This window comes from Coffea eugenioides, chromosome 10, assembly GCF_003713205.1.
Source record: "Coffea eugenioides isolate CCC68of chromosome 10, Ceug_1.0, whole genome shotgun sequence".
Lineage (NCBI taxonomy): Eukaryota > Viridiplantae > Streptophyta > Magnoliopsida > Gentianales > Rubiaceae > Coffea > Coffea eugenioides.
Window position 1 is genome coordinate 8,554,363 of NC_040044.1, and position 27,873 is coordinate 8,582,235.

Consider the following 27,873-nt stretch of genomic DNA (forward strand, 5'->3'; position numbering starts at 1 on the left):
CAGAGCTTGAAACAATAGATTTTACATGTTCAGAATCATATTTAGACTGAGAGATTGAAGGCATGTAAAGTTACATACTGTCAAAGCTATAGCGTACTTAAATTTCTTTTAGTTGATTTAGAAAACTAACTCAGGTTAGAGAGGTTCAGGGGTCATTTTCTTTCAGCTGAATTTTAGATTAATTTTTTTTTATAAATATAATTATTTCATTTCATAAGGTCTACACTAATGGTAGAATATATCTCAAAACATGCGGCAAATGCAAAAACAATCATTACAACAAATCTTTTTTGGAAAAAAAAAAAATCAGCTGATTCATCGAGTTTTAGTGAACTTTATAAAATTGTTGTTCTTGGCCCAACTTGTTTTTGTATATTTGAACCTGCTGCCATTTACTTCCCCTATCAAGGTTTTGACGCAAGACTGGAATCAAACAATTGGTACAAATTGTTCATAAACCCCGTAAATTTGCTGGGAAAAAAGTGCATGAATTTTGGTGCAAAATTAAAATCTATTTGCAAAGACCAAACAAAATCTGTATATCAGAATTTTGTTCCCAGAAAGGCCTAATTATATAGGAACATGAAATGCCAGCTTCACCATCTCTGTTCTGGGTGCTGTATTGAGTGACGAGAAGTAAAACACAACTTACCTGCCTGACATAGTTACAGATTTTCTATGCCTCAGAAAACAGGTTTCTTCAATCGCCCGTCAGAATACTCACGCAGAGAACTTCCTTTCATTCCATCCCCGAAGTGCATATACTGGAAGCAGACAACAATGAGGGCTTCATTTTATTTCTTTTGCTTTCGTATTATGTACATCTTCACAACCCACCTTTCCAGTCTAATACTTGACGATTAGAAAGGCAGTCGCAATCTGTCGACTCAAGAGAGTCGGACCGAGTCATTCTACCGTTCAATTTACAATGAATGCTTGTTAAAGGTGACCAGCTAAAGGGTGATTCCCCTTCAAGGAAAAAAAAGCATCTCTTGCAAAAGAAATGATGGACGGCCGGCATATTTCTCGTCGATGAGTGCTTTGGGTTGCTCCTCCAGAATCACATTAGAAGCAGCCATAATTGGCACAAGGAACATGAAATCTGCCTAATATTTTATTGAAGGTCGTTAGCAAGTCAGAAAGGTCAAAATTGTCATCGTCTTTTGTTTGAATAGGAAAAATGACGTCGAACCATATTTTCCCAGCATCCAAAAGCTATCAGGAGTACGGTTCCAGCCAAATAATCTCTGCTACTCATTAAAATCCTCATAAGGCGAGGATCCACTTGAAGAATCACTTTCATATGCTGTCATTTCTCTTGGTGACGAGGGAAGTGAGTCTCTCAGCTGGGAAGGTAAACCTGTTGGAACAAGGATGGATTATATGAAAGCTATCCTGTCAAGTAAGCTAGAATGTAAAGTGACTTGGGACTATTTCTCCAAGAACTCAAAGACGCACAAAATATAAAAATTTTCCAAACTATTTACTGTGAAAAGATGAAAATGTTAGAACAGGCAAAAACAACAGAGTAGATGCACAAATCAAGGAAGAAAAGGATTTGGCTGTAGATTATTAAGGGGAAAAAAGGATTCGCCCTGGGTATCATCTCTATGAGATTAAAGTCTAGATGCAAGATAAAAAGTGGTGGAAGACCCCATAATGATATATCTTCAAGAATTTCACTGAAAGCAGCCGCTGAAATTAAGATGGGATACAGACCTTTCTGTCCCCTGGACCGGAACTTTTTGGTATGTCTTCTGATTAACCTCTTTGCTTTAGTTATGGTTAGTTGTCTTGCGAATGGAGAGAAATCAGCTTCACTTTCACTCCAATCTGCATGCAACTCATCATCTGCTTCACCCCTCATTGTTCGGAGAACAAAGGCCTTGGCCTTGCGGCGCTGAGTATTGAAAAGCCCCCTAATGGAGGTGACAAATCCATCACCTGCTCCATCACTGGGACGTTTAGGCCAGGATAATGGATAGGGATTGGATTTGCCAGCTGAACCTCCATCACTGTCGCTAAAATTCAGATCAATATCAGGAACACTAGTACCAGTGGCTTCTTTCTGATTCTGTGCTTTATCTTTAAACTTCTTGCCCTGTACACAAACAATTGTAAGAAAATTGGTCAAGGGAAGAAACAACCACCAGTCCTGTAACCAGTCCTTTTGATGGGAAAATCACACCAGAAAGGAATTAATAGACTTCTTTTTCTCTTTTATTGCGTAATGGTGGAGGACTAATCCATCCTCCACTAGCAAAAAGAAACCTACTACTTAGTGTTTTAACAAGTACAGGATAGAACCATGTTTACCTGCATTCCAGTGACAGACTTCAAGACTCCCCAAATAATATGTTTCTTGACCCGCGAGAATAGCCGCCTCCAAGTTCCAGTATATTCACCTTGATGGAAAGTATCCATCAGCAACCTTAAATCACTGACAGCAAATCTTGATCCTTCATAAGTAACCAGCAGCTCAACCTACAACAAAAAGTTTGAGCATTTTGAGTACAAACATGACTCTGAAAGGACAAATGACTTGTTCATGAGAACACACATACCTGACTTATTTTGATGTTATGGAACTCTCTCATTCGCCGAGGTCTAGATCTTTTATCATCCTGTGCTTTTCCAACCTTTTTCTCTTCATGAGAGGAACGGCCAGGTTTTACATTCTTGGAGTCCCGGGTTTTGCTCTTGTTCGGTTCATCTGGAGGTTCATCATAAGCAAAGGAACCTGTTTTGAAAGACGAGACACTTGGAGAATGAGCCTGCAATACAAGTTCATTAGCCACAGATTCTGCCACAGATTCCTCCCATGTTCTATCGAAGGAAGATGTTCGTCTAAGCTCTGGAGTTGAACCACAGACAATATTTGGTTTCAGGTTCTGCAACTTCGATGACTGTGCATAGTTGGAATCCACACCACATGCGATAGAAAATTAAGTAAGAAAAACATAATACTGGACAAAACTAAAACCACATAAAAGATTAAAAGCATGATCAAATTCCACGTATCTCAATTGGACATCCTTGAAAGCTCTAGTCTACACATATCAACTAGAAAAAGATAGTCAAACATGTTAGAACCAGAATCTCACTTGTGAAGAATCAGCATTAACAGATGACTGGCTGGTTGCAGATGTGGCTGGTTGTGAGGTATTCGATTTTGAGCAGACTTCGGTGTCTTTTGTTAAGTGGCTGTTTGATGTCAATGCCTCTTGTGATAATAAGCCTTTCTTGGCTCGTCTAGCACCAGCAGTAGTAGAAACCTTCCAAACTTCCTATGATAACCAAGAAATTGCAATATCATCTTCAGATGATAGCTACTGTAAGTAAAGTACTGCCAAGCCAATGGATGTTACAACTTACCTGCCGCCTCTGTGAGTCTTGTTCTTCTTCAGGGAATAAATACTCCCACATCATTCTGTACATTGTCTCAGTTAAGTGAATCTTTAAGGGGTAGATCTCCACCTACAGAAAAGAAAAGCACCTCTGTCTACAATCAAACCACTAACAATAATTTAATAAACATGCAAGAGAATGGAACTACTAATTTCCTACCAAACATCTGGCATTTGGGAAATGCTAAGATATTAACTAGATTATGTCCCAATAATATTGGCATCAGTAGCTACAGTGACACGGTACTTTGGCTCTTCAATCATCTCTCAAGAAGGTCCATTCAAGCATTCTGTTTTACATCCACGAAACATCTTGCTTTGCACCTCATGTTAAAAGTTGGGAAGTGCAGAAGGCATCAATTACCTGGAATAGTTCTAAAGGAGAATTTCCATCCTTTGGAGCTCCTTGCTTTGCATCTACTCGAAGCATCGCTTTTCTGGAGGCAAATAAGATTAACAATGTAAATCACAAACTCCAGGTTGTTCTACGGCTTGAATTGCAAAATGGAGACATGTGACACAGTATGAGACATCAATTTGCAAATAGAAGTCTGCTAAAGCAACTAAACATCTTCACGCAATTTGGTCAATTGTGAATTGGCACATCACATATGAAGAGCAACAAGGCATCTCATTGACCCTTTATCTCTCCTTCCTCTCCCTCTTGATATATAAAAATCAGTAAGCCCCCAAATAGGATCCATCAAAGAATTGAAGGCAAGCTTTGGTTCAAATTTTGGATCATCTACCATAAGAACAGGCTGGGCTTTCCAATCATGTTATAATATTTATGCAGCTAGCTCTTTCATGAAAGTTAATCAATTGATTTTGAAAAACATCCTAAAAGATTAGAAGAACATAACATTTACCAACACCAAGCTTTCTAACGGAATTCAATTCAACTCTCTTCCTTTCTGTCTAGCATTACTTTAATGTGCGTTTGATGACTAAAATGTACCAAGGACAAATATCTGCAAGTAAGGTCTGTTCACAAAGGATACACAAGCACCACAATCCCAAAGAAATCAGGCCACAAGTCTGTAACACGAATTACTATCTCCAGTGCAAATACACAACAAAGATTCTCGGAACAGGTTGACATCTTGATCTCCTAGATGGGGCTTCTAGTTTAAAACCAGCTATTCAAATGTTAAGATCTCTGGAAAAGAATGGATATAGATGCACCCCTCGGGTTGTGGACATCTAAGGACTAGCAAGTACACAGCATACTAGTAAATTTATTTCCAAAGCTTAAACTTCTAAGTTTGAGAAAGAGGGACTTTGAATTGGGTCAATCAGCTGAGTTTTTTCAGTTCTGCTGCTCAATAAATCACAGGACGATTTTGATGCAGCACAGCTCAATTGAAACCAGATGCCAAGTGATCTGAATCCACACCACTGCTGAATAGCAATGGAAAAAACCTGTTGACCTCGTTAGTGAATACATTGGTTGACCAACTCAACTCAGTCCCAATCAACAATTGATGCACACACGACAAAAGTAGATCCAATAAAACACACCAAATATGAAGGTTAAAGTGTGACCCCGAATATTCTTTTGCCAGAGATCCCAAATCAAATGCTTTCCCATTTCACCAAACCATAACCTCCCTGCTCGTAATCGTTGTTGATTGCCCAGATGAGAACTATCTGTGTGTGTGTGGTTTATTTTGAAGTTTTTAAAAATACATCTACAGTAAGAACACTGATCGAAAAACCCAAAAACACAAACAGGCACACTATCACCCCCATCTCCCACAATCCTGCCAACCTCGCTTCTCCCCCTAACCCCCTAGTGCCGCCCTCTTAGTTCCCACCATCCATCTCCCTCCCTGCAGCCCCCCACCCCCTCCCTGTCACCCATCTGCCCCCTCTGTCTTCACCCTTAACCCCTGGGCAGCCCCGCCTCCTTCCCCACCACCCCTGCAGCCCCCTCCCCCGGGCTGTAGTGTTGGTAAACAGAGGTGGCAAAAGTGGAGGATGGGTGAGGGAAGGGAGAGCTGGTGGACGCAGGAAGAAGTGGTGGAGATGAGAGGAGTGTGGTGCTCCCTTAAAATAAACCCCCCTCCCCCCCTCCAAAAAAAAAAACCCCAAAACACCTCATCCAAAAAGTTTTTAGAAAAACACACACAGTAATGTTTTCCAAAAGTACCTGAAAAAACTCCAAATCCAAACAGATAGAACCGGCAACATATACATAAAAAGTCTGGGAAATGATAAGAAAACCCTCCACAAATAAAACAAAATGCACCGTTTAGCGAGAAAAAAAGATGCAAAGACCTAAAATAGTATCTGCCAACTCTAAAATTATGACAAATTATATATGTTTTCTAAATGACTTTGCTGTAAGGGAAGAGGCATACTTTCCCCACTCAGGAGGAGGATTCCATGCTGACAGAAGCATGTCTGACTTGGCATTAGGCAGGCAGTTCCTCACAACAAAATACTTTGTTGTAAACTGAGCAACACCAACATCTTTGTAATCCCTGTCAAAATCATAAATCTGCACAAGAAATTCAATCCAAAAGATTTCAACTAAGTTCGGAGATTCTAGAAAGGAGCAAATTCGTGTAACGCAATAAACTATTACATTTTAAGAGGAATCAAACAGGATAAAAAATCTTTAAAAAAGGAACAATAATGCCACAATAATTGACAAAAAAAAAAAAAGAGCAACATCTACTATTGGGAAAAAGGCCATATTGAACACAAAACAGCAAGAAAGATTAAAACTAATTCCTGCCCATGTCACTTGCAAGAAGGTGCTAAACAATCTGGCTACAAATGTCAACAGCTGCACAACTTAGTGGTCAACTGGAAAGAGTTTGGAACTTGAAGTTAGGTGCAGAAACAGAAGGTACCTACTTGTAATTCACTAAACAAAAACATAGTCAATTTTGAAGCTCATTAATTAACGAGATAAATCTCTGCCATAAAAAGGCAAATGCTATCATGCCTAAGATAGTACTAATCCAAATTATCTATAGCCATTTCATTGTCAAATTTATAGTTCAGATTAGATCAATTAATAGACTTTTAGGCCTTCCATTTACCACTGACCAATTTATTTTGCATGAGGACAATAAGGACTCAACAGATAAGTAAGTAGTACCCACTGACAGCATCCAATAAGGGGCATCCTATGTTTGCTACAAGTACTTCTATGTAATATTTATTAACTTGAACAGTTCAAGTACTTTCACCTAAAATCTTGTGCAGATCAAAGATGAGCAAATTAAATCACAAAACAGTTTCGGTTTGGTTTATGCTGGATCCATTTAATTTTGGCTTGCAATATTTCCAACCAATTAAATACACACACAACCCCCCCCCCCCCCCCAACAAACAAACGGGCCCAAGAAAAACAACCAATGGTGTTTAATCATAAAAATTTGTTTGGCTACAAGGCTCACCTAGTCTTGGCACCTTTTTTCTGTGTTTCATAGTGCATGTGAGTTTTTTTTATATCTGATAGATGACGAAAAATGTCACTTTAGTATGTTGTCCAAATGGAAAAGAGCAGATGCAATAACTGAGGAAGAGGTAGTCATGTGCAACTTCAACAGAATAAATGAGCTCAGAAAAACAAAATGAATACAGCAACGCGAAGTGAATGAGTCTGTCAGATGTTGCCATCTCAAATATGTGCTGGGAAAAAAACCTACTTACATTAGTTGTGTTTTTATATTGTTAACATACAAGATGGAAATTATAAGTATGTGCACTTTGGTAAAGCAAATATTGAAAAAAAAGATTTACTGTTTATGAAGACTCACCATGTCATTTATTTCAGCTTCAGCAAAAGATTTGCCATCAACAAGCATGCTCCACACCACTTTATTAATTTGCAGAGAGATGCGCATGGCACAAGATGGACTTTTGTTCTTCTCTTTTTCCATTAGGCGCAATTGCGCAGCTTTTTGCAGAGCCATCCTTAGAGAGGAAGAGGCTGCCTTTCTTGATTTTTGTGCATTTAATAGTTCTTTCTTTAGTCTATGTACCTGTAAAAAAGAAGGTTTCTCAATTACCTATAAAACATAAAATGTCTACAGACAGGGCATGCATCAAATAAAAGTTCAGTCAAACATAAGTTATCCATGTAAACAGGTTACACTACCACTGTCTGATTACAGGACTATTGACAAAATACTCCAGTCTCTGCAGAACAGGCTCATGGATAATAGTCATTGATACAAACAGGTGAATATTACAAAATTGCACATGATTGACCATTAAAAGTGACAGAAGTATGAACAGCCAAGGAGGCCACCACAACTTGGGCATGAAATTCTCAGTCTCACAATAGAAGCATAGAGATCACTTGGAAACAGAAACTTGAAGCTAATAATTAAGGTTGCTTTCATTTGAGAATAAAAACTTCAAAGGTAAAAGTTGAATGTTGTAGCTTCAATGTATAGTTGCCATCCATGTAGGGAGGATAAATTTATTCCTTCAAACAAATCAAGTAGACATCAGGTTACTATCACCTATTCATCTGTTCTATGGAATATACAGTTGCAATGCACCACTGTGAAAACATTTGACTCCATATTAGTGCTACTCGCCAAAGATTGAACTTTAATCACATTAAAAATATAGCAGCAGCCCAAAAACCAAGACTGGAGCTGAAGATACAGCACAAAGTTACTCACTAGTATGGTCCTTCCACCGACTATCATCCACAAATTATCTTCCTTTTCTGGGTGCACATCTCCAGAAGTATCACCATAAAGAGAGAGTTTCCTGATGTCATCAAGGATCAGTTTCTGTACTTGCTCTTTATGTTCAAGGTCAATTCTTGCCAGTTCTACCTCTTCTACCCCATCAGGAACAACTTCATCTGCCTCCTCTTCGACATCATCATCCTCCGCTGCATATGAAAGGCTACTTTTTCTAGGCCTGAATGACAAATGCCAATACAAGACTCAGAAGAGCAGAACTCCAAGAAAGTGACCTATAGCTAAATGGTATCAAAACTTCAAAATACAACTATCTAAGAACAAGGATAGAGTGGTGTAATGCCAGTCCAAGTGAATGTGCATAACTACTTTTTACATTTAGGACAGACCAAATAGTTTCAACGCTGTTTTGAGAGACTAAATAATTTCAACGTTGTTTTGAGAGCTCACCAAATTATTTAAATGTTCTATAACAACTAGTTTTACTCAATTTATGAACTGACGAAACACAGAAAAATTGAAACAAAATGAACAAACAGAATGCCAAAGCAGTAACTGAGAGAGAGAGAGAGAGAGATCAGTTATCCTTACTTTGGAAGTCTGGCAAATAGAAGATTAGTCAACACATCAAGCATAACCTGGAACTGCCGAGATGTCATAGTTGCAGTTATATTACGAGAGTTGAAAGTAAGCTCTTTCAATGGCTTCACCTGCAGAAACAAAATAAATAGCATAGGATATTAATGAAAGTAAACTTACAAAACAGCATAGACTTGGTGCATCATCTGAGCTAGTATTAACGGTTCAGGACTAGTACTGAAGAACAAATTTTTAAACAAAACTTAATGCTACACCTTCAAATCTGCTGTTCCACCTTTGTGCCTTGTATAGCGGAAGTACATATCACAAGGCATAAAAACTCTTTCAAGTAAAGCTCCAGTTCGCTTTACTTTGGGTGAGCTTCTTCGAATTTTTGGAAGCCACTGAAGTCCAGCCCCAGGATCTACATCAGTTGGAGCAACATGAGCTTGCACATGCTCCAACATCACAGAGAACTCCATACGGTTCCACGTCATTTCAGGTTCAGACTCAGGAATCTGAGTATTCCTTCCACCAAGTGCTTGTTCAATCATGTCATACCCAATGTGAAGAACGGAATGGAACGAACGAGCTAAAACACGCCCACTAACAGCAGCTAGCAGAAACCTACCCTGGCAGAAGGAAATCCAAGAGAGAGTGAAGGTAGTTCCAAGCTTGAAAGACTTTGGTGTTACATGCATCGAAATCATTGTTTCCAAATTTTAGCAAAAAATCCTTTTCTCCTTTTGCGATAAACCTAAGAGGGACATAACAAGAAATTCTACAAGATCACCAAAATGAAATACATCTACCAAAGCGGATTGACAACTGCAGTTAAATGCTTACCAAGGTGAAAAAGATTTAGAATGGCATGAAGAGCTGGGTCATAAATAGAGTACTATTCATCTTTAATTTCCTTTTGCAAATGAAAGAAAATGGATGAGAATTAAGAAATGCCACTTGAGTGGACCTACATTACGTGATAAACTTCAATCTTTCACGTTCAGTGGTCCAGAAGATGGAACTATAGCAAAGTAAAATCGTATGCACCATTAGCAAATTCAGAGATGTTCGCCATTGGAGAGGTGGGACCGTGTTAGTGGTATAAGCTCATACACAAAGCACTATTAACCTATACTTCACTGAAGGGAAGAGAAATTTAATCATGCATTATTTCCTGATAAATATAAGTTGCATGTCAGCTAAGTTGAGAATATAGTAAGGTGATCCCATTAAGGAACTGGTACTTCAAAGAGGGAAAAATGGTCAAAGCTACTATTCTGATGATAAGAAAGGTAGATACAAGCTTAACAAGCCCACAGAAACTAGAGATATAAAAGGCAGAATTCATGTGGTAGCTGGTATCACTATCAGTCAAGGAATAAAAAGATGATCGCAGATATAGCAAGTCCATGTGTACACAAATTTGTAAAATTCGATATTGCAAAGTTCATCCCAACAGAAATAAGCTTCGCAAATAACATACATTGGCTTCTTCTGAGTGAAGGTTGAATTGTGGCTCAATGACATTAACCATGAAATGACGGGTTCCATCGTCCTCAGATTCATCAGATTGCTTCACTGTTATAAAACATAAAACAGGCAGTCAAAATTCCAGTTTTCAAGGTTTTGCAATATCAAAAATATATTATAGAATTACGATATATTGCTTCAGCAAATAGTGCTAGTCAAAAAAACAAAAATAGTGCTAAGTGTGAGGCCAAAACATGACAGTAGCACAACAAAAATGCCAGTCTTGTTTCATCATCAATGAGATCCATAGTGCAACATAAAACTAAACTGCATAATGTAGCATGTGGCCAATGCAGCCAATAGAATACTCAAGGCAACTTCTCAGACAAGAAGGCCAAGTTGCCTGCCTCTAAAATGTGAATAAGCATTGCTTATAGCTTTGACATAAAGACGATGTAAGGGAACCCAGAAAATCCTCAAATCAAGTACCTCTGTTGGCTCTAGAACTTACCGCTTGCACCTGGCAAAGGATTTTCCCCTTTGAAAGAATTGGATGGGGATGACTGCGATTTTGAAGACTCTGATTGCTGTCGTGATGAGGAACTTCCAACAGGACTCACAGATGTGGACTTGTTTATATCATCTTGAGGCATTTCTGGGCCACCAACTGCCTTATTCTCCTCAAGCAGCTTCCTCTGGGCATATTGACGAGAAGGAGAAGGTTTTGGAGTTTCAAATGCCTTCGATATTCCACCTACCCAGGACCAAACAGCATCTCTATTCTCAAGAGTCCACAAAAGCTTAAGACCGTATACAAAAATCCTCTGACAATTGTCAGCAATCACAACATTATACCCATCATCATCACTAGGATCAGATCTTGTATGCTCATCACTTTCACTCCCATTTTCAAACTCAGACCTGACATATGTCATCTCAAGATTTCTTCTGCCAGCTTCTTGCCAAGCCAATAACCTTTCTGGGTCAGCTTTTGGAGTTTGCCTTCTAATCGTAAAGTAATCAGATGATAATAAAAATCCATCATCCCGGTGCCTCTCTGTGCTTGCACTCAAACTGTTCGTCTTATCATTTGGAACTCTGTCCATTGATGCAGATTGTGACGTTTTCCTAGTCAATTCAACTACTTTTGCAATACTTGTCCCGGCTTCCTTATCTAAATAAGCCTTTGGCATGTGAAGGTCAAGACCTTGGTAGACAAGATCAAGGGTGTCCCGTTTGCTTTCAAATGTATACTTTTGCTTACCCCGACCAAAACAAAGTTCATATTTTACTTTTGTCATCTTAAAGATAAGTCCCTTCGCTGGATCATCATCTTCTAAAGGCATATGTCTTATACACGTTGGAGTTGCATCAACCCGAAACATAAACTCTGTCATTACCTTGTCCATGGACAGATTGCCTGATCTAGCAATTCTAGGGACACCAAAACGAGGCCATCTTGAAAAAGTCCGCAATTTATGAGGAGGAAGGTAGTTCAAGTTCCAAAATTTTAATAGCCATGCTAAATCGTGTGGACCAAGATTGACAACTGGTGAATCAGTGGAGGCATTTGCTGTTGCAAATGGATTATGTGAAGCTCCATTCAGCAAGGCATGATCGCTCATTGCCGATGACTGTGACTCGTGATTAGAAGAGGGAAGAGAGGGTCTGAGTGACAGATTCCAGCACAAGGACAGAGAAGTAGACCTAAAGGGATCATAAACTTTTTCACGAGGTACACCTTCTATAGGAAGCGCAAATAGATAATGGTTCAGTGGATTCCCAGATTCACAATCCCAATCCATTGTGACTTCAATAGTAAAGATGGGTGCCTCTATAAAAGCACCAGAAAAGCCAGTAGGATGCTTTGAGCAGGAATTTTTCAGCAAACTTTCTAAGCTGCTCAAAACAATCTTGAAATTCTTAGCAGTCATATAAACACGACCATCTGACTGCTGGATTTCCATATAACCAGAAAAAATCTGAAGCTTGTCAGAATTTTCATATGGATCAGTGGTTGCAAGGACATTCCATTTAGTCTCAGACAAGTATAAAGTAGTATTTCCATGAATATAGTTTCTCATTTCATCCCACCAAGGTAAGCTTTTCTCCTTTTTGGGGGGCTGAACTTCTAGATTAGGGTTCTTGAGGCTTAAATTGGCCCTACGAAGTGCCACGGTAAAAGCATAGCTGACATCAGCAAAAACTGGTTCAAAACCGACACCAAATGACACTTCTGCTTTCTGAAAATGAATGGGCAAATCACAATATGTTTTCATTGGTGGTGTTGTACCACTGGCTGAACGAAGCATGCAAACTTTCCTCCATCTCCCAACATAAACATTTTGACGGATTTGGGGCTGAAAACTTGTTGCCTGCAATCAAAGGGAACATATATTTTTGGCAGCCGCGCGCGGGGGAGGATCATTAGCTAAAAATTCTTCTATTGGGTCAAAGTAGCAATTATCAAATCCTCCACAATAGTCTTAGAAACAGCTCAAATAGCTTAATTGATAATGTCAACCAGATCATGCATAATACAGATACATGACAGCTAAAGGTAACAATAGATGTCAGAGCAAAACATTTAAATCACCTAAAGGACACATTAACCGCAAATCAAGTGACAAGCCAAACAAAATTTGCATTTATATGGAGAACCAACATTGAAGTCCCATCAGCCACAAAATTAACAGCTTATTCAATAAACCCATAATATTGTGCCTAAAGCTTCAGAAGAAAAATAGAAGATTGAGTTTGTATTGTTTTATTCTATTTAAAAAGATCTACAATTCAGACTACAAAATTAAAAGAATCAGAGAAGTCATAGGACAAACCTGTTGAGCCAACACCAGACGGCCTTCACACCTACCAGAAGTTCCAGCAAACAAGGGACAAGTGTAGTTTCTTAACTGAGCAACAAGGGACCCAGTATGCAAGATAAGGTTGGTTCCATATAGGCGTGAAAACGGAATATTATTTGCACGACAGACTGGATCAAGTTTTTGCAGGACTTCAATCATCCCAGCATCACCACCATCAATCCTTGTCAGGCTCAAGTCAAACTCTGTCGCAATAATAGAGAAGACAGAAGTTCTAGTTGTGCTAAACTTGAAGCCAGCTTGAAAACCCTCCTTACAGGCTCCAGATCCTGGTGATGGTGCAAGTTTCTGACATGCTTGATAATATGATCGGAATGACTGCTTATAAATCTCATCTCGCAATTTCTTAATTGATTCAGGATCTTGCATATTAATCTCTTCTCCATCAAATTGAATCTTGCTCTCAATAATTGGATCATTTCTTTCCGTACCTCCAGAAATTTGGCCAGCTTTTGAAATTAGTTCATCAAGAAAGTTCAACCTAACAGCTAATTCACAGGCCTCATTTTTCAACAGCTGATAATGTTCATCAAGCCAACCCTGTATCGGCTCTTCCTCAATATCAGCAGTTACTTTGCGGATGCAAAACTTTACACGTCCGATTTTGGTCGAACTTGGCTTCTTAGGCTTTGAACTCTCTTTTTTAACTGGAAAGAGCATTTTAGCTTTAGCAGCATTGATAAGCTTCAGCGCCCGCAGCATTTCCTCAACAGAATCATCAATTGCACGCAACTGCAACCGGTATGGCATGCACACATGAACATCAAGCGCCTGGATTACCCAATCCCACACAGTGACTGTCTCTATTTTACCATTCGATGCAGTAGCAGAGGTGTTGGGAACACGAGAAATTTGCATCCTGCTGCTTTGAAATACTCTTGCTTCATTAAAATCGAGCATTAGTCCTTCAAGAAGCACACCAATTCGAGCATTCTCAGAAAATATGGACTGAACCTTGACTGTTGTTTCAACTCCATCTCCAGCCTCAGCAGATATACAGAGTGTTTCCACATCAATGGCAAAAATGGACTCTCTTTTTTTCTGCTGTTTATCGATTTGCAAAGGTTCCACAGGAGTGTCTTTCTCCTGCTCATTATTGGTCATGCTTGATATGTTTTCTTTGTTTTTTTCTACTTGAAGTCTATGATTCTGGACCAGTAACTTCAATTGCAGCCCAAGTTCAGATAAAGCAATATGTACATCAGGCTCCCATCTGACCGATATATCTGTAGCACTGAAGAGAGAACAGACAGCAATCTCTTTAAGGCCACCAGATCGCCTGACAACTTTTGCATTTTGCATGTCAAGCAATAGAACATTTGTTCTAGGAGTGCTGTCTTCCAAAAACTCCTGATAGATAGATCTAGCTCTTTCAAGATCCATCTGCATTGATCGTTTCTCCTTATTCATGCAAAAACCTAGGTGGAAAATCTCAAGTGTTACAGAGTACTTCAACTTATTGAACTTGTCTGAAAGAGTAGACATAATATCTGCTGTGCGAGGAGTACCATCAGCTGAGACACTTATTACAAATCGACCGCCTTGTGATCCATAATTTACACGTTTGGGATCCTCAACAATTGCGTTCTCCAATCCCACTTCTCCAAAGAAATTCAGAGAACACCTTTCAAGATTAAAGTTTACAAGTTGAATCCCCTTCCCTGATGAACTGACTGATTTTGAACCCTGGTTATGAGCTGCCTTCTTGCCAGAACCAGATAAACTTTTAAATAGAGCTTGGAAGGAAAAAGCAGTTGATACCAAAGATTCCAGGCGCCTAAAGGTCAAGTAGACACCCATACCAGTTACATCAGTGGAGAGAACCATTTTGCACTTGCGACCATCTTCAGGTGTATCCATATCCTTTTTGCCCAAGTCCAGGCTAACCTTTGCTATGTGCAGCAAGGAACCCGTATTTGTCTCCACACCAAAAAGGCTTTCTTTCAAGCACTCTTGATATTCATCAGATGTGTGCAAATTAAGCTCACCAAGTTCCATATGAACTGCAGTGCCCATAGTTGATATGTTGTTAGCATACACATGTGATGATTGAGAGCAACCCTGCATTAAAGAAGTAAAAGTTGAGATTCCAATGTAGTTTAAGATCAAGTTCCAAAGATCCACGCAAAAAGCTAACACAACCTAGTGCAGTATAAAAAACCAAAAGGATTCTTAGAGGCATGGAAATCTCCAGTATTTCTTAATTAGCAGGATTCTTAGATTAATTGATCTTCAGTTCCACTTAACTTATATGTGCACCTTTGAGAATCAGCTTTTTCTCTAAAGGATTCTAACTTCACCCACTAGTTGATCACATCCCTTCCTGGTACCTATTCAGGACACCATGAACCTGCCATGTTCAATTTGAAAGACACCATACGTCTCTCTCTCTATGCTATAGCTGTTTTATAGACACTGATGTGAAGCATAAGGAAAAAAAAAAAAGAAACAATGCAGTACCGCCATTTCAAATCCCGTCAACAAACAGAGAAACCTCAAAGGCTAATTGCAATTTTCGGAAGATCCGATGCATTGATCTTGGAAATATCCATGTGAACATGTAACTATCCTCTTTCATCTTCACCATTCCTAATTCGTTAAAGTTCCTATTCAAACTGCAGGCAATTTACCATCTCTTATGATATCACAAAGAGGCAAAGGTAAATACCAACACCTCCAATCCCGACAGACTGAATACAACCCTTAGTAGTTAATACTACTAATTATGATAGAAATCATTCTTGAGAATTTGTATTGTTCAATCTATGAATTTAAACTAGCCTTATTCAAACAAATGCATCTTTTAAACGTATGTCAACAGTAATTTCATGTTCTAATGCAACAGCATGTGGAGAGGAAATAACTCTAAAGAATATTCTTACATGGTAGACTGGCGAGCCACTCAAATTGTAAAGCACAATGGTCATCTCTGGGGCAGAAGCAGTGCATGTCCACATAATTGCACTTTGTCCAGATGACCGTTGCTTTTCAAGAGAACCTTCCTCTCGAAGCACCATTCTCTTTGGTTTTGAAAAATGCATTTGCATCCATGGAACAAACCTACTAACCATCAAGTTGCATTGAGTACCACCAAGCTTAATATCAACTTCACATCTGATAGGTGAGGAAGGCTGTAAAGCAAAGCATCCTAAACAAGTAAATGAAATGACAAACAGAACATCAAAATAGAAGACTTACTCAAAGGGTAGTAAAGCATGATAAGGATTAGCAAGGGATAAAGATGTACTAATCATGTATGAATCTAGTAAAGGAAACAAAAGAAACAGTCTGCAGGAAAGAATTTATTTCAGATAAAAGAGCTACCACGTAAGCACAAAAAACCTGTGCAAAGACCGATAATTTAAACATGTTAGCTAGCATATTTCAAAAAGAGTATCATAGATATTCATAAGCAAACTTTTCTATTCACCACAGACTTCCTTATTCTTTGAAAGTGTCTACTTACAGATTGGCATTAGACTCCACTGAGACACAACAAGATCCTTTAATACAAAGTCCAATTTACCATTATCTATGTCTGTTGGTAGAGTGAAAAAAAGTGTATGAAAAAATATCAATCTAAACAAAACAGACGATTATGGACTCCCAACCCCACACCCAAAAGCTGATGCCAACAGTACTTGAATGAGGGTTAAATCAGCAGCTCTATGGGGTTAGACTATATTTTAAATCTCAAGTGCCAACCAGTAAAAAGCAACTTCCAGGAAAAGTTCTGGTACCATTTCTTTTGCCTGTATACACACACACATTACACAGTTTCTTTTGTTTTCTGTTCTATGTACAAGCTATAGTTGGTAGCTTCATCCTTGTGGTAGAACTCCATTCTAAATCCTTTATACGTTCAATAACACGCTATCTGTACACTATCACAAGTAAGTTTTGGAAGTTCTTTCCAACAAAACGAAACTTCTAAAGAAGTGCAAATTTGTACTCTTTTAGAAATTCCCATACAGATTAATCCTGAAGAATTTAACTAGAGAAGTATGGTCAGCCTTCTTGATTCTGTACCCTTCTGACATTGTCTTACAGAGATTGAAAACACCAGACTTTTTCCTCTGGGACAAAAATTCACTAATTCCCTTAATATGGTAGCACATTTCCTCTTAAAGTATGCTTAGTCTAATGATGAATAAGAAATTTGCAAATAGTTTTCATCTAGTTAGGAAAATAAATTGTTATCATGTTTCTCCCAATCCATCATCTTGTAATTTCATCTTAGAGTTGATGATCTCTTAACAATTTTATGGTACAAGTGACAAAAATTTTGCTAATGCTTCCTATATTAGTTTGTTGACACAAAAAGATATAAATAAACAAGTATATCCCTCCCCTTTGAGTTTTGGTCTTGTGCATTGATCACCTGCCTCTTCTACACATGAAGCTTTAAAACTGAGCTAGACATCATGTCTAGTAGTGGAATGAGTCAATTGTGAGGGAATAATTCATACTGCTCAAGACAAGATAAACAGCACACTACACAACATCATGACAGCAAAAACAAGGAGACACAATATAGGAGAGATTAATTGATGGCGTATTGATTGTGCTATATCAGTTGGAGAATAGACTGTTACATGGACTCAGATAGAGCTGTCAGATAAGGTTATGTGTCTAAGTATCAGATTCATTACTTTATTAAAAGCTAGATATAGGGACACAGCCAAAGAGTCGGATATGGCTATGGGGATGTGCCGGTTAATATGATTTTTTATACTATTTTACCATATGAAAAAGATAAAAATCCTACAGATCATAGGTTTTCTGGTGACATTTCATAGGCTAAAGCGGTCATGAAAAAATTAATAAGCTTATAGTGTTCAGAAACAGGTAAAGTTTTCTGAAGTAAAGGCTTTGACAGCAGATATTTAGCTCTTATCAGAAAAAAAAAAAGTGTAAATTGAACAGGAGCAATGAGCTTTGTATGACAAACAACTAACTAATAGAACCAAAAATTTTGTAAAGCTTGTGAAACCACCAGCATTGCTTGTGATGCTTTAAACATCACAAACAGATGATCTAACCAGATTACCCCACCTTCCTTATATCTCTCTTAACACATGCTTTTCAAGCTGTTGATTATTACTACCATCTTTTTATTTCCCCAAATTGTGCATCTTGACATTTGTTTCTCATCATTCGCTAAGCTGCAGTTTGTCGTCTCTTTCATTAGTTACTGTCCCTCTTCTTTTTCTTCTTCTTCTTCCATTTTTTTTCTTTTTGGGTGGTTGAAACGCAATCCAGACCACTGACAAAGAGTGCTGGCTGAATGAAACTCTTTGCCAGCAATAGGCGAGCATTCAATCATTCATGAAATCACATCCACTTTCAAAACCCAGTTACCAAGGACCACAACCAACCTAACAAAGACCAATTTCCTCATCTTTCTCTTTTCAAATTCAAAGGACCCATCTAACTTTGACCAGATCTGGTAGATATACCGCATCCCCGCCAATGTCATATTGTGTCAACACAGGTGCTTCATGATCAAAAGGCAAGTCCATGTAATATAGGAAAAACTACAGCAAACCAAAAAAGCAAAGGGAAGAAACAGTCAACACAAAGGGCCTATTACACAACCCCAAAGAAGAGAATCAAGTTTGCTATCTGAACCCACAGTCCCAACATTAATCCGAAAACTAAAGGTCAGAGGACAAATGGCAACAAGTAGGCCAACTACCCTCATTTTCATCTTTTAGAGTAAAAATGGTTTCCGCAATAGGGCAGTTCACAACATGTGCTGACAAACAGTATAATGTGAAATATAAAGGACAGGCAGAATTGCAACTTAACAGAATGTGATTAAGTTCAAATTTCAGCAGTTTTAAGTATTCGATACATGTACCTGTAGGGGAATATAAGCTGAAGAAATAACGTCAAGTTTCAGTATCTCAACAATGGAAATGCCAGCATCCCTCAGCAGCTACAGTTTTATCAGAGAAATCATCGTTAGATGAGGATTGATAAAAGAACCTCTGAAAAATACTGTCTAGACAACTTCTTTAACTGTTTTAACATTTTACTCGTACATGAATCTCACTAAATTCCAACTGAATATCAAGCCTGGTACTTTCACTGAGATCTTCAACAGTTCGAGATTTTGTGCTCTTCAGTTGAATGCCCATGATGTTACTATCCATTACAAGACCTTGTCCCCGATGCACATACTTCACATCCAATTTGGGCAATGTGAAGCCAATCTACAAAATGCAGCTTCAAATTATGCAATGAATACAAGAAAGCCCGATACTATTCTAGGCATTTTCCACAAAAGTATAGTAAGTGACCAAGCAATATATACAGTCACTTGATTATGATACAAGCATTGTGATAAAGAACAGAGAAAATACTCAGGCAGACAGTTACGGATAAAAAAGTGAGTCAATTTAATATAATTGATAAATACAAAATTCTGAAAAGGAAAATTGACCACATTTGAGTCAAAACACAGTGAGGAATCTCAGTTTGCACCGGTCCCAGGACAGCAAACCTCAAAACCGCACAATATGAGCACCTTTTATAGCCTTAGCATCTCAGGGGCAAATGTGTAAAGCGATGCATGAAACAACAATCGACTTGTTTAATAACATAAAAATGCAGCTCCAGTATGCAAAACTGTTCTATGTGTATGTACATATGCATGGGTGTATGTGGGTGTGTGCGCGAGAAGGAAGAGTGTGCTAATGGGAGATAATATGCATGAATTGCTTCCTGAAGGTCTACATCTATATAAGAGGCAAAACAATCATAAACCCATGCATACACCAGAAGCACCAATTCATTTATTCACAGATGAGTTTCAGACATGGCATTCCAAGGATCTGTTAAATCATGTCAAATATAATCATGTAACAATGACCTGCTGTGCTACATGAATTAAACTGATTGCAGCTAATCAATTTTTGTTCAATTTGTTCATTCAGTGTCAAAATCACATCAAGCAAGCCTAGATATTCTTCAGATTTTCATATAGTAACTATATATGCTTCATACTTGATATAACAAGATATGAAATGCACATCCTCTATAATGACCTAGCACAGCTAGGTGGATCCCATGCATATCATTTCACATCAAGTTATGCAGAATATTTAAAAGTGTAAACATATCACAGAGCTAAGAAAAAATACCAATCACAAAAAAATTCCATGTCATAACGATCAAAACCCACCAACCTTTTCGGGGAATATAGAAGTGAACTTAGTAATAGCCAAAGCTGCAGGTTTTTTGTCTGACTTTTTAGTGGCACTTGCTTCATTAGCCTCTGTTACAACTTGACCAGCCTGAGCGCTTGTGCCAATTGAACTTTTCTTCTTAACCAAAAGCTCTTCACTTAAGATCATAGAAACTTCTCCACTGGTAATATCTACATTCTTAACCACTATACCTGCTTCCCTGAGAAAATATGGATTTTGAGAGAAATCAGTACTACGGAGCACATCCAACAATACATTTGATTAAAGCATACAACTAACAAATAAAAATATTGATTTTGACTCTTTAGGCTTCTAATTTTCCTATGCCATTTTGCCCTTTTCAGGATTTGTGTCTAATAACAAAGTCTGCTGATATATCAAGTGATGACCAGAGCCATAAGTATACTATATGCATAACTAAAATTGTTTTATGTTTAAACATTGTCAGACATTTTCTTACCCAAAAAATAAATAGTGAACCATTTACTAGTACTCAATCAGTCCAAGTATGTGTATCCCATTTGATTAAGTTTTGCTATGGAATGGCACTGCTGGAATTTTTATTTAATTTTCTTTAAACTGACTGGACTATGACAGAGAACTGAGAGAGCTGTTACTGTGATGGACAACAAGAAGAAAGAGTAGGAGCCAAAAAGGGAAAGAAAGTTGCCCCCTTAGCTTCCATGCGGGTTTTTGGAGCATGAGAAACTCAGATGCTGCTGAGAGTATTGAAAATATTATTTAAACAGCTGAAGTTCTAGATTTCATCTCATTACTTGTTGGAGTAGGCATCCATCCACTGTAGATCCTTAGTTGTTCTCATTTTACTTCTTCTTTTTTTTTTGGTTAACAGTCATGATAAAGGGAGCTTTTGTTATTATTCTTTTTGTATGCACTACATCGGTCAACAAACTTCTGAATATGTCATAACAAAGAAATGCATGGTCTGGAGCTAAAGGAATACAGTGCTCCAACTTTCTCCAAATTAAAGCAGTAAAAGAATAAGAACTAACTAAGCAGCAATTAATTATCTCTACTAGAGGTTGTACTGGTCAAAGGCATCAATTGGTTAACTGGGGAGATTTTTTAGACCCTCAAGATGAAATCCTCAAAATAAGACGATTGTTAGACTCTTAAAGCACTATTAGCACATGGAATTTTTCTACTCAAAAAAGGATCTTCAAGGACAGAGATCATAAGCAATCAAATACAGTTTACAAAAAGAGTGACAGGATGAAGGGACAAGCCAATAGCTTGTACAGTCTAGCTGTCTAGAATAGCTTATACAAGCATCTGAGCAAGTGCTTTCTAAGATTAAAGAAACTGAAGCACATCTAATCAAGTAAAGAGAGAAAAGTTGCAGAATAATCATGGAACTACGTAAGCAGATATAAAACCTACCTATCATGACCGAATTCACACAAAAGTGCAAAATCTTCACAGTTGAAAGGAGCAGAGGTTCGTTCTGTCAAACCAGAAAATGCTTCGCCAGAAGGAAGAGATCCCCCAGGGATATCAGAAGTAACACATGATTCACCTAAATAAACCCAAACAGGAACTAGATGCAGCTTCACAAAGAGGGTTGGCTGGGCTGCACCATCCTTGGATATTTCCAGTCTGAGTTCTTTAACCTCCACTGTAGCTTTTGGTGTCTGAATTAATTGTAAAAAAGAGTGAAACTATGAGCAAATCTTCCTGCCATAATCTCCATGGATAGTGAAAGAGTGAAGCAGATATTATATAGAAAAACAACTAAACAATTTATAATTAATTGATCACGTTCACCCTGAGATACCGTGAGCAGCTTCCTGCCTACCTAGTCTTAACTTCCAAATCTCATCGTCATGAAACAACTAAACAGAAATTTGAAATTATTTGCTACACCTTGGTAGATATCCACTACCAAAGGATTTTTATCATCCCTTGACAGGTATTGCAAAATTTTGTTATTGCAAAATTTTGATTAACTTTAGTTTTGCTCAAGAAAGACCAAGTTTAAAGCCTGTCTCTAAATGGAACTAACACAAAAATGAAGAAAATTTTATGATCCATATGGTGTCAAGATCTACACATTGGATGCAAATTGCAATCTCCTCATAGAAATTTATTTATGCAGAGTTCATTTCATATTCACCTCCTTCATATACCACATATGCCTTCAAGCCATACAGTGGCTATGAATCAATCATCATCAAGCAGACACAGTTTCCCACCCAAAGGATGCAACCTCACCTTCCTGTCAGAATAATTTAAAGCTCAAAAGGAAAAGTCTCTTCATTCAACCCTCAATCGAAAGCACATAGAACACTTTTGATGATCGCCCAGCACACAATGTGAATAGGAAAATCTGTCAATAGTACCAAATGACCTGCGGTACTTGTATTACAAACATAAACTGCCTAAATGCAAACACAGAGATGCTTTCTTTTCTTTCTTCCAATCTGGGTCCTTTGAAGTGGCTAAACAACTAAAACAATAATCCTAACATTATGTTGAAAAAAATACTCATATAAGCACATCAGACTTGAGCATAACCACAGAGGACAATTTTCTTTCTTCAGTCAAGAAAAAATCAGAGATGTGAAACAAATGTGAGGTTAAACTCATGAACAAAACCAACTGTTTACTCCTCCAGAAACAGAGTATTACTCATCCATTTCCTACCTAGCACACCAATTAAACAGCATGAATCCCAGAAATAAATAATGTTCACACATACTCGTCCCCATTCCCTTTCTTACGTGAATATTTAAGTAACATAATAAGCTAAAGGAACCCATTGTAGATGATAGATAAAGGCAAAATTATTCCTTATACCTTTACAACCAGTTCAGTCACAGCAACAGACAAAAACCGTGCCATATTAGCCACGAGCATCCACTTTCCTCTACCAGAAGCACGCGATTTCCTGGACTTCCTTTTCTGAGTACTTTTGGTGGGGGCTCTCATCACAACTTCTAAGTCGTATATTAAAATCTGCAACTTCGGATCCCTAGAAAAAATACCAACACCAAGTTTGACCAAGGACTGCCTTACACTGAGTCTGATTTCACCAACAGACACAGATTCAACAGCGCCCTGAAAATTTGATTGTCAGGATCAAGAAAAATATGGCTCAATGTACATTATTGTAATAAGATCTGCTAAAAAAATATCCAAAAAAGAGATGAAGGCCTATCTATTCAAACTCCATGAAGTCAATACTTAATTCAGTAGAAGCTTGTTAAATGGAAATAAAACCAGCAACTTTGTCTGGATGGTGCCAAAATTAGGTCTAAACCAGGATTATCACTAAAGTATTTTCAATAAAAAAGATCCACAAAATCTCCAGGTCAAGGTAACTCTTCTGTCAACAAAACTAAAAGTTTTAGGGGCAATCACAAAACTGTCATTCAATCCAGCTACCTTGTTTAGAAAGCCTAATAACATATCTTAATGATGTTAAGGCAAACATAGAACTAATGAATGTCAACCAAAAACTCTGGAAAACAAAAGGTTGCTTCACTACTCAGAGGTGGACACTAAAAACAAATTGCACGCAAAAGCATGCAAGAGAATGACACAAGCAAAGGCACCTCCAAATCTGTATTCCTGATAACAAAGCTGCTTCTAAAAAAATGCACCATGGCACTCTCCAGGAATTTATGCAATTATTCGTTAATTTATGATCTTGAACCAAACTAAAATCAAGGAATGGTCAAATTGGTACGAATATCATTACAGAATAACCCTCAAAAGTGCATCCAGATGGCTTAATTTATAGTAACTCAAGTCAAGAAGAGTAAAAGTAATTCAACAAGGAATACTATGGGTGATATTGCTTTTTATATTGACTGTCAAGGAAACAAAATGTGGCTACTTGCAGATATGAAAACTCAAAATTGTATTTGTCAGCTGCCCTTCCAAGAAGGTTTTGACACCTGTACATGAAGATATCCCAGCTCTAATGTTTTGATTTTGAAGAAATCTTCAGTGGTCCATATTGACTGCCCAAACAAAGCTAAGTTTTACAGGTTGAAAGGTTTCCCAACCACCACATAACCTTAATCCATAAGAAGGTGATACATATAGACTTCCAGGTCCAATAAAAGAAAAAGGGTGGCAACCCATTTTTGTCTGTATCTAAACAAAGTTCAAAACCCAACTCTTCTAAGTCAATCCCTGTATAAGGACAGCAGAATCAAGTTTTTAACCCGTATAGTACAACAATAAAAAAAATTAAACAAAAAAGGCTCATGCAGAAACAGACAGGAAAAAGAATGAAAAATACAATTTTTAAGAATACATATTTCATGAGACATATTGAGTGCTTGCTCAAAAAGACAGTCTTTCAGTTATTGAGAGATAACAAATCATGTCCCGTTAAAATTACAATAACATAATAAAGTTCAGCTGCAAATATCAAACTGAAAAAGCAAAAAGCAAAAAGAAATAAAAAGAAAAGAAAACAACCTTTTTGAACTTCACAACAATATCTCTCAAGCATTTCCATCCACCAACACGGAACTGAACTGATGCTCCCAGAACTCGGCTTAGAATCCCAGTCAACAACCTGGAAGCAAATCTGAAACAAGAGGCACGATCAGCAATCTAAAATCAAGTTGCAACTAAATTATTTTGGCTTCAAAGTAAATAGCATAACACCGTCACCTCACAGTCACAAAATAAAAGGCCATCAAGCAGCAAGCTATTCTATATAATTCCATCATATAAGCAACATCAGTTAAAGAAAAGCTGGAGATGGATCTCATTTACAAGAGAGCACGTTGGCAATAAAAAATGTATTGGCTAAGCACATGAACAAGTTATAATAGGTTGCACCACAAAACGATCTAAAAATCCCTGGAGCCTGCTCTAAAACCATAACGAGTAACCACTCCATCAATATCAAAAAGAGTAAAAGAATACTCTCAAATTGATGAATCAAGCATATTGGCTAAGGCAGAAAATAAAAATTTTGAAACTCCAGGCTGATTTGGCAGCCTAGCTGCACTAATTTGCACCAAGAAAAAGCCAGTCTCTTCCTCAGGGTATTACACTGTAGAAGCCATAATCTCTTCTTTCCGGGACTGCACCTTCAATTTAAAGAATCAATCTTAAGCTTATAGCTCTTCATTGACAACCTTGATGCCTAAAGCACACCTTAACTGTCTCCTGCATACTGATAGATGCATCCGAATGCTACTTAACATACTCTTTTAACTCATCTACTTTGCATTGTGTATTTTCTCCAGTTTTGTCCAGCCTAACTTCACTATCTTTCTTTTTCTAGTCTTCTTCTGATATTTCTTTCTCCTAAATGAATTGTTTAACTTTTATTTTGGAAAAAAATGAAAAGTAGAAAAGAAAAAACTGCCTAAAAAGATAAAAACGCATATTAAGTTAAATGGCATTAACTCACAGAGATTTCTCTCTCTTATCAATGTGCATCCAAAACTACAGTTAGTTTACCACCATATGGAAGGCACACATTCAGCCTTAACACAACAACTATTTTATTGAAGTATCACACTAAAAGTTTAGGGTCACTTCATCCGCAAGTCTTTATTCATTGGATTTGTCTAATGGTAGACAAAATTCCTAGAAGAAATAGTTAGATGCATTGAGCACCAAGCAGATTCCACGGCATAAAGAAAAAACGAACATATCAAAACTTAAGAATTCTGTTCTATTGGTCTATCAGAATCTGCAAATCTGCAGCACATTGTATTGAAGGATGACTACAAACATATTATCATAACTTTTTTTTGTATGTTAAAAAATGATGGAATACAGCACATGAGTGCACTTCAAGATCCCTTAGAAGCCAAAAAGACAGATGTAGAAATGAAGAATATTTCTATAACGATTTATTAGATTTCCACTGGGGTAAAACCTGTAAAGATTACAGCACATGAGTGCACTTCAAGATCCCTTAGAAGCCAAAAAGACAGATGTAGAAATGAAGAATATTTCTATAACGATTTATTAGATTTCCACTGGGATAAAACCTGTAAAGATTACAATACAAAACCAACATAATAGTGTTAGACAACAGAGGAATAGCAAAGAAGTGAAATAGTTTGATTTCCTCAATAAATCCAATTCTTCCTTAATGCACTCAAAATTTTCCATTGTTGAGTCCATGATTCCGCAAGTTAAGCTAAGGAAGTTCAGAACAAATGATGCCAGAAAAGAGTCGACCGAGAATCAAAATTTCAGCGCTCAATGTTCCACGAGCATGAAAGTCCAGCAGAAACAAGCTGAATCCAATAAAAATTTAAAAAAGGCACAGCCTTTATAAGAAAATAATCTTCAGAAAGACAACATCAAAGACAATAATGGTAATATATGCACTCCCCCTGATAACTAAACTACCACAATTAAAAGCAACACTTGAATGAATAACAACTATACACACTACAACTTTAACCACTTGCTTTGATGATCATTTTATCAATCTCCACCGCCAAAAAACATAGCCCTCAACCTTAGCACGTCCTGATGAACACCTCTAACTACAAAAACTCAAAATTGAAGGACTTTCACAAAAAAAAAATTCCCAAATGATACCAATCTGTCTTTATAAAGCAACATTTCTAATACTATAACCAGTCATTTTCACGATCCTTTGATGAACTTACACCAAAATATGACCTTGATTTAACCACAAGAACACTTCATAACTACTAAAAAGAATCACAATTCACAAAATTCAACAGAAAAAAGAAGACAATAATCCACACATTGCACACAAAAAAAAACTCTCTCACCATGATCCACCTGGTGCAACAAATACAAACGATAAATTCCATTACTAGAAAAAGTAAAGGTATAAAATATATGATAAACAGAGTAAACTTACGTGAAAATAAGCCATAGTATGATGGAGATGAAGAGGAATCCGAACAAGAATTTGGCAGGTGAGGCGCCCATTGTGGTCGTCAAAAAACGGTTCGATCTTCGAAATTTCTAGACTCAAAAATGCAATGCATTGACTCAAACAGTAGTCATAATCTCCTCTGCGCATATCTTCATGTGAACAGAAATAAAACGGAATCCTTAGCGGAAAAACTCTACAAAATTAGTAAATAAAAATAAATAAATTGGTGAAGGTGAAGAGAGAATTGTAGGGAAATGGAGAAAAGAGAGTGAATGTAGGAGAAACAAGTGAAGAAAGAATGGGTGTTTGGGGGGTGGGAAGTGCGATCCGAGATATGTGTACTCTGTTTCAGCATCGACTATTCAATTGATCAAAAAATCAATGGGGAAAGAGAAAGAGAGAATGGAAGGAAACCAGCAGAGAGAGAAAGTAGCGTCGGGTTGGATCTGGACCGGAAATGGGTCTCCTCGACGAGAGAAGCGGGTCAGGGTGGAGGGGTATTGGATCCGGTGCGGAAGGTGTTGGGTTTCTTCTGGGACGACGTGCATGACATGTCTCTGTTTTGACTGTAGGGTGTTAAGTGGCGAACTTGTCCTTTCCTTCTGGGATTTGAGCTTTTTTTTTTCTCCCTTTGCTTTTGTATTTTTCCTAAATTTCTATTTCAAAGTTTTTTTTAACTTTTTTTTAATTTTATTTCAAAGTTTGTTGTTCCATTGTATGTATATAAGGCTCAATAAATCCCTTCAATAGATGATTTTACAAATACATTTTTTAATA

At 37.6% G+C, this 27,873-nt stretch overlaps 1 protein-coding gene across 1 annotated transcript; it reads right to left on the reverse strand.

The window, feature by feature from the left end:
- Positions 1 to 767: 767 nt before the first annotated feature.
- LOC113749414 (protein SABRE) lies at positions 768 to 27,409 on the reverse strand. The gene is made up of 23 exons (XM_027293146.1): positions 27,079 to 27,409; positions 24,687 to 24,798; positions 23,052 to 23,312; positions 21,636 to 21,886; positions 20,214 to 20,433; positions 19,068 to 19,238; positions 18,884 to 18,961; positions 15,903 to 16,151; positions 12,976 to 15,081; positions 10,650 to 12,513; positions 10,152 to 10,246; positions 8,941 to 9,297; positions 8,678 to 8,796; positions 8,060 to 8,306; positions 7,184 to 7,408; positions 5,771 to 5,910; positions 3,772 to 3,844; positions 3,376 to 3,477; positions 3,105 to 3,287; positions 2,565 to 2,906; positions 2,317 to 2,484; positions 1,720 to 2,101; positions 768 to 1,360 (listed from the first exon to the last, which is right to left on the reverse strand). Exons 1-23 carry the CDS (start codon positions 27,147 to 27,149, stop codon positions 1,251 to 1,253), a joined length of 7,926 nt encoding a protein of 2,641 aa, XP_027148947.1. The 5' UTR covers positions 27,150 to 27,409; the 3' UTR covers positions 768 to 1,250.
- Positions 27,410 to 27,873: the final 464 nt, after the last annotated feature.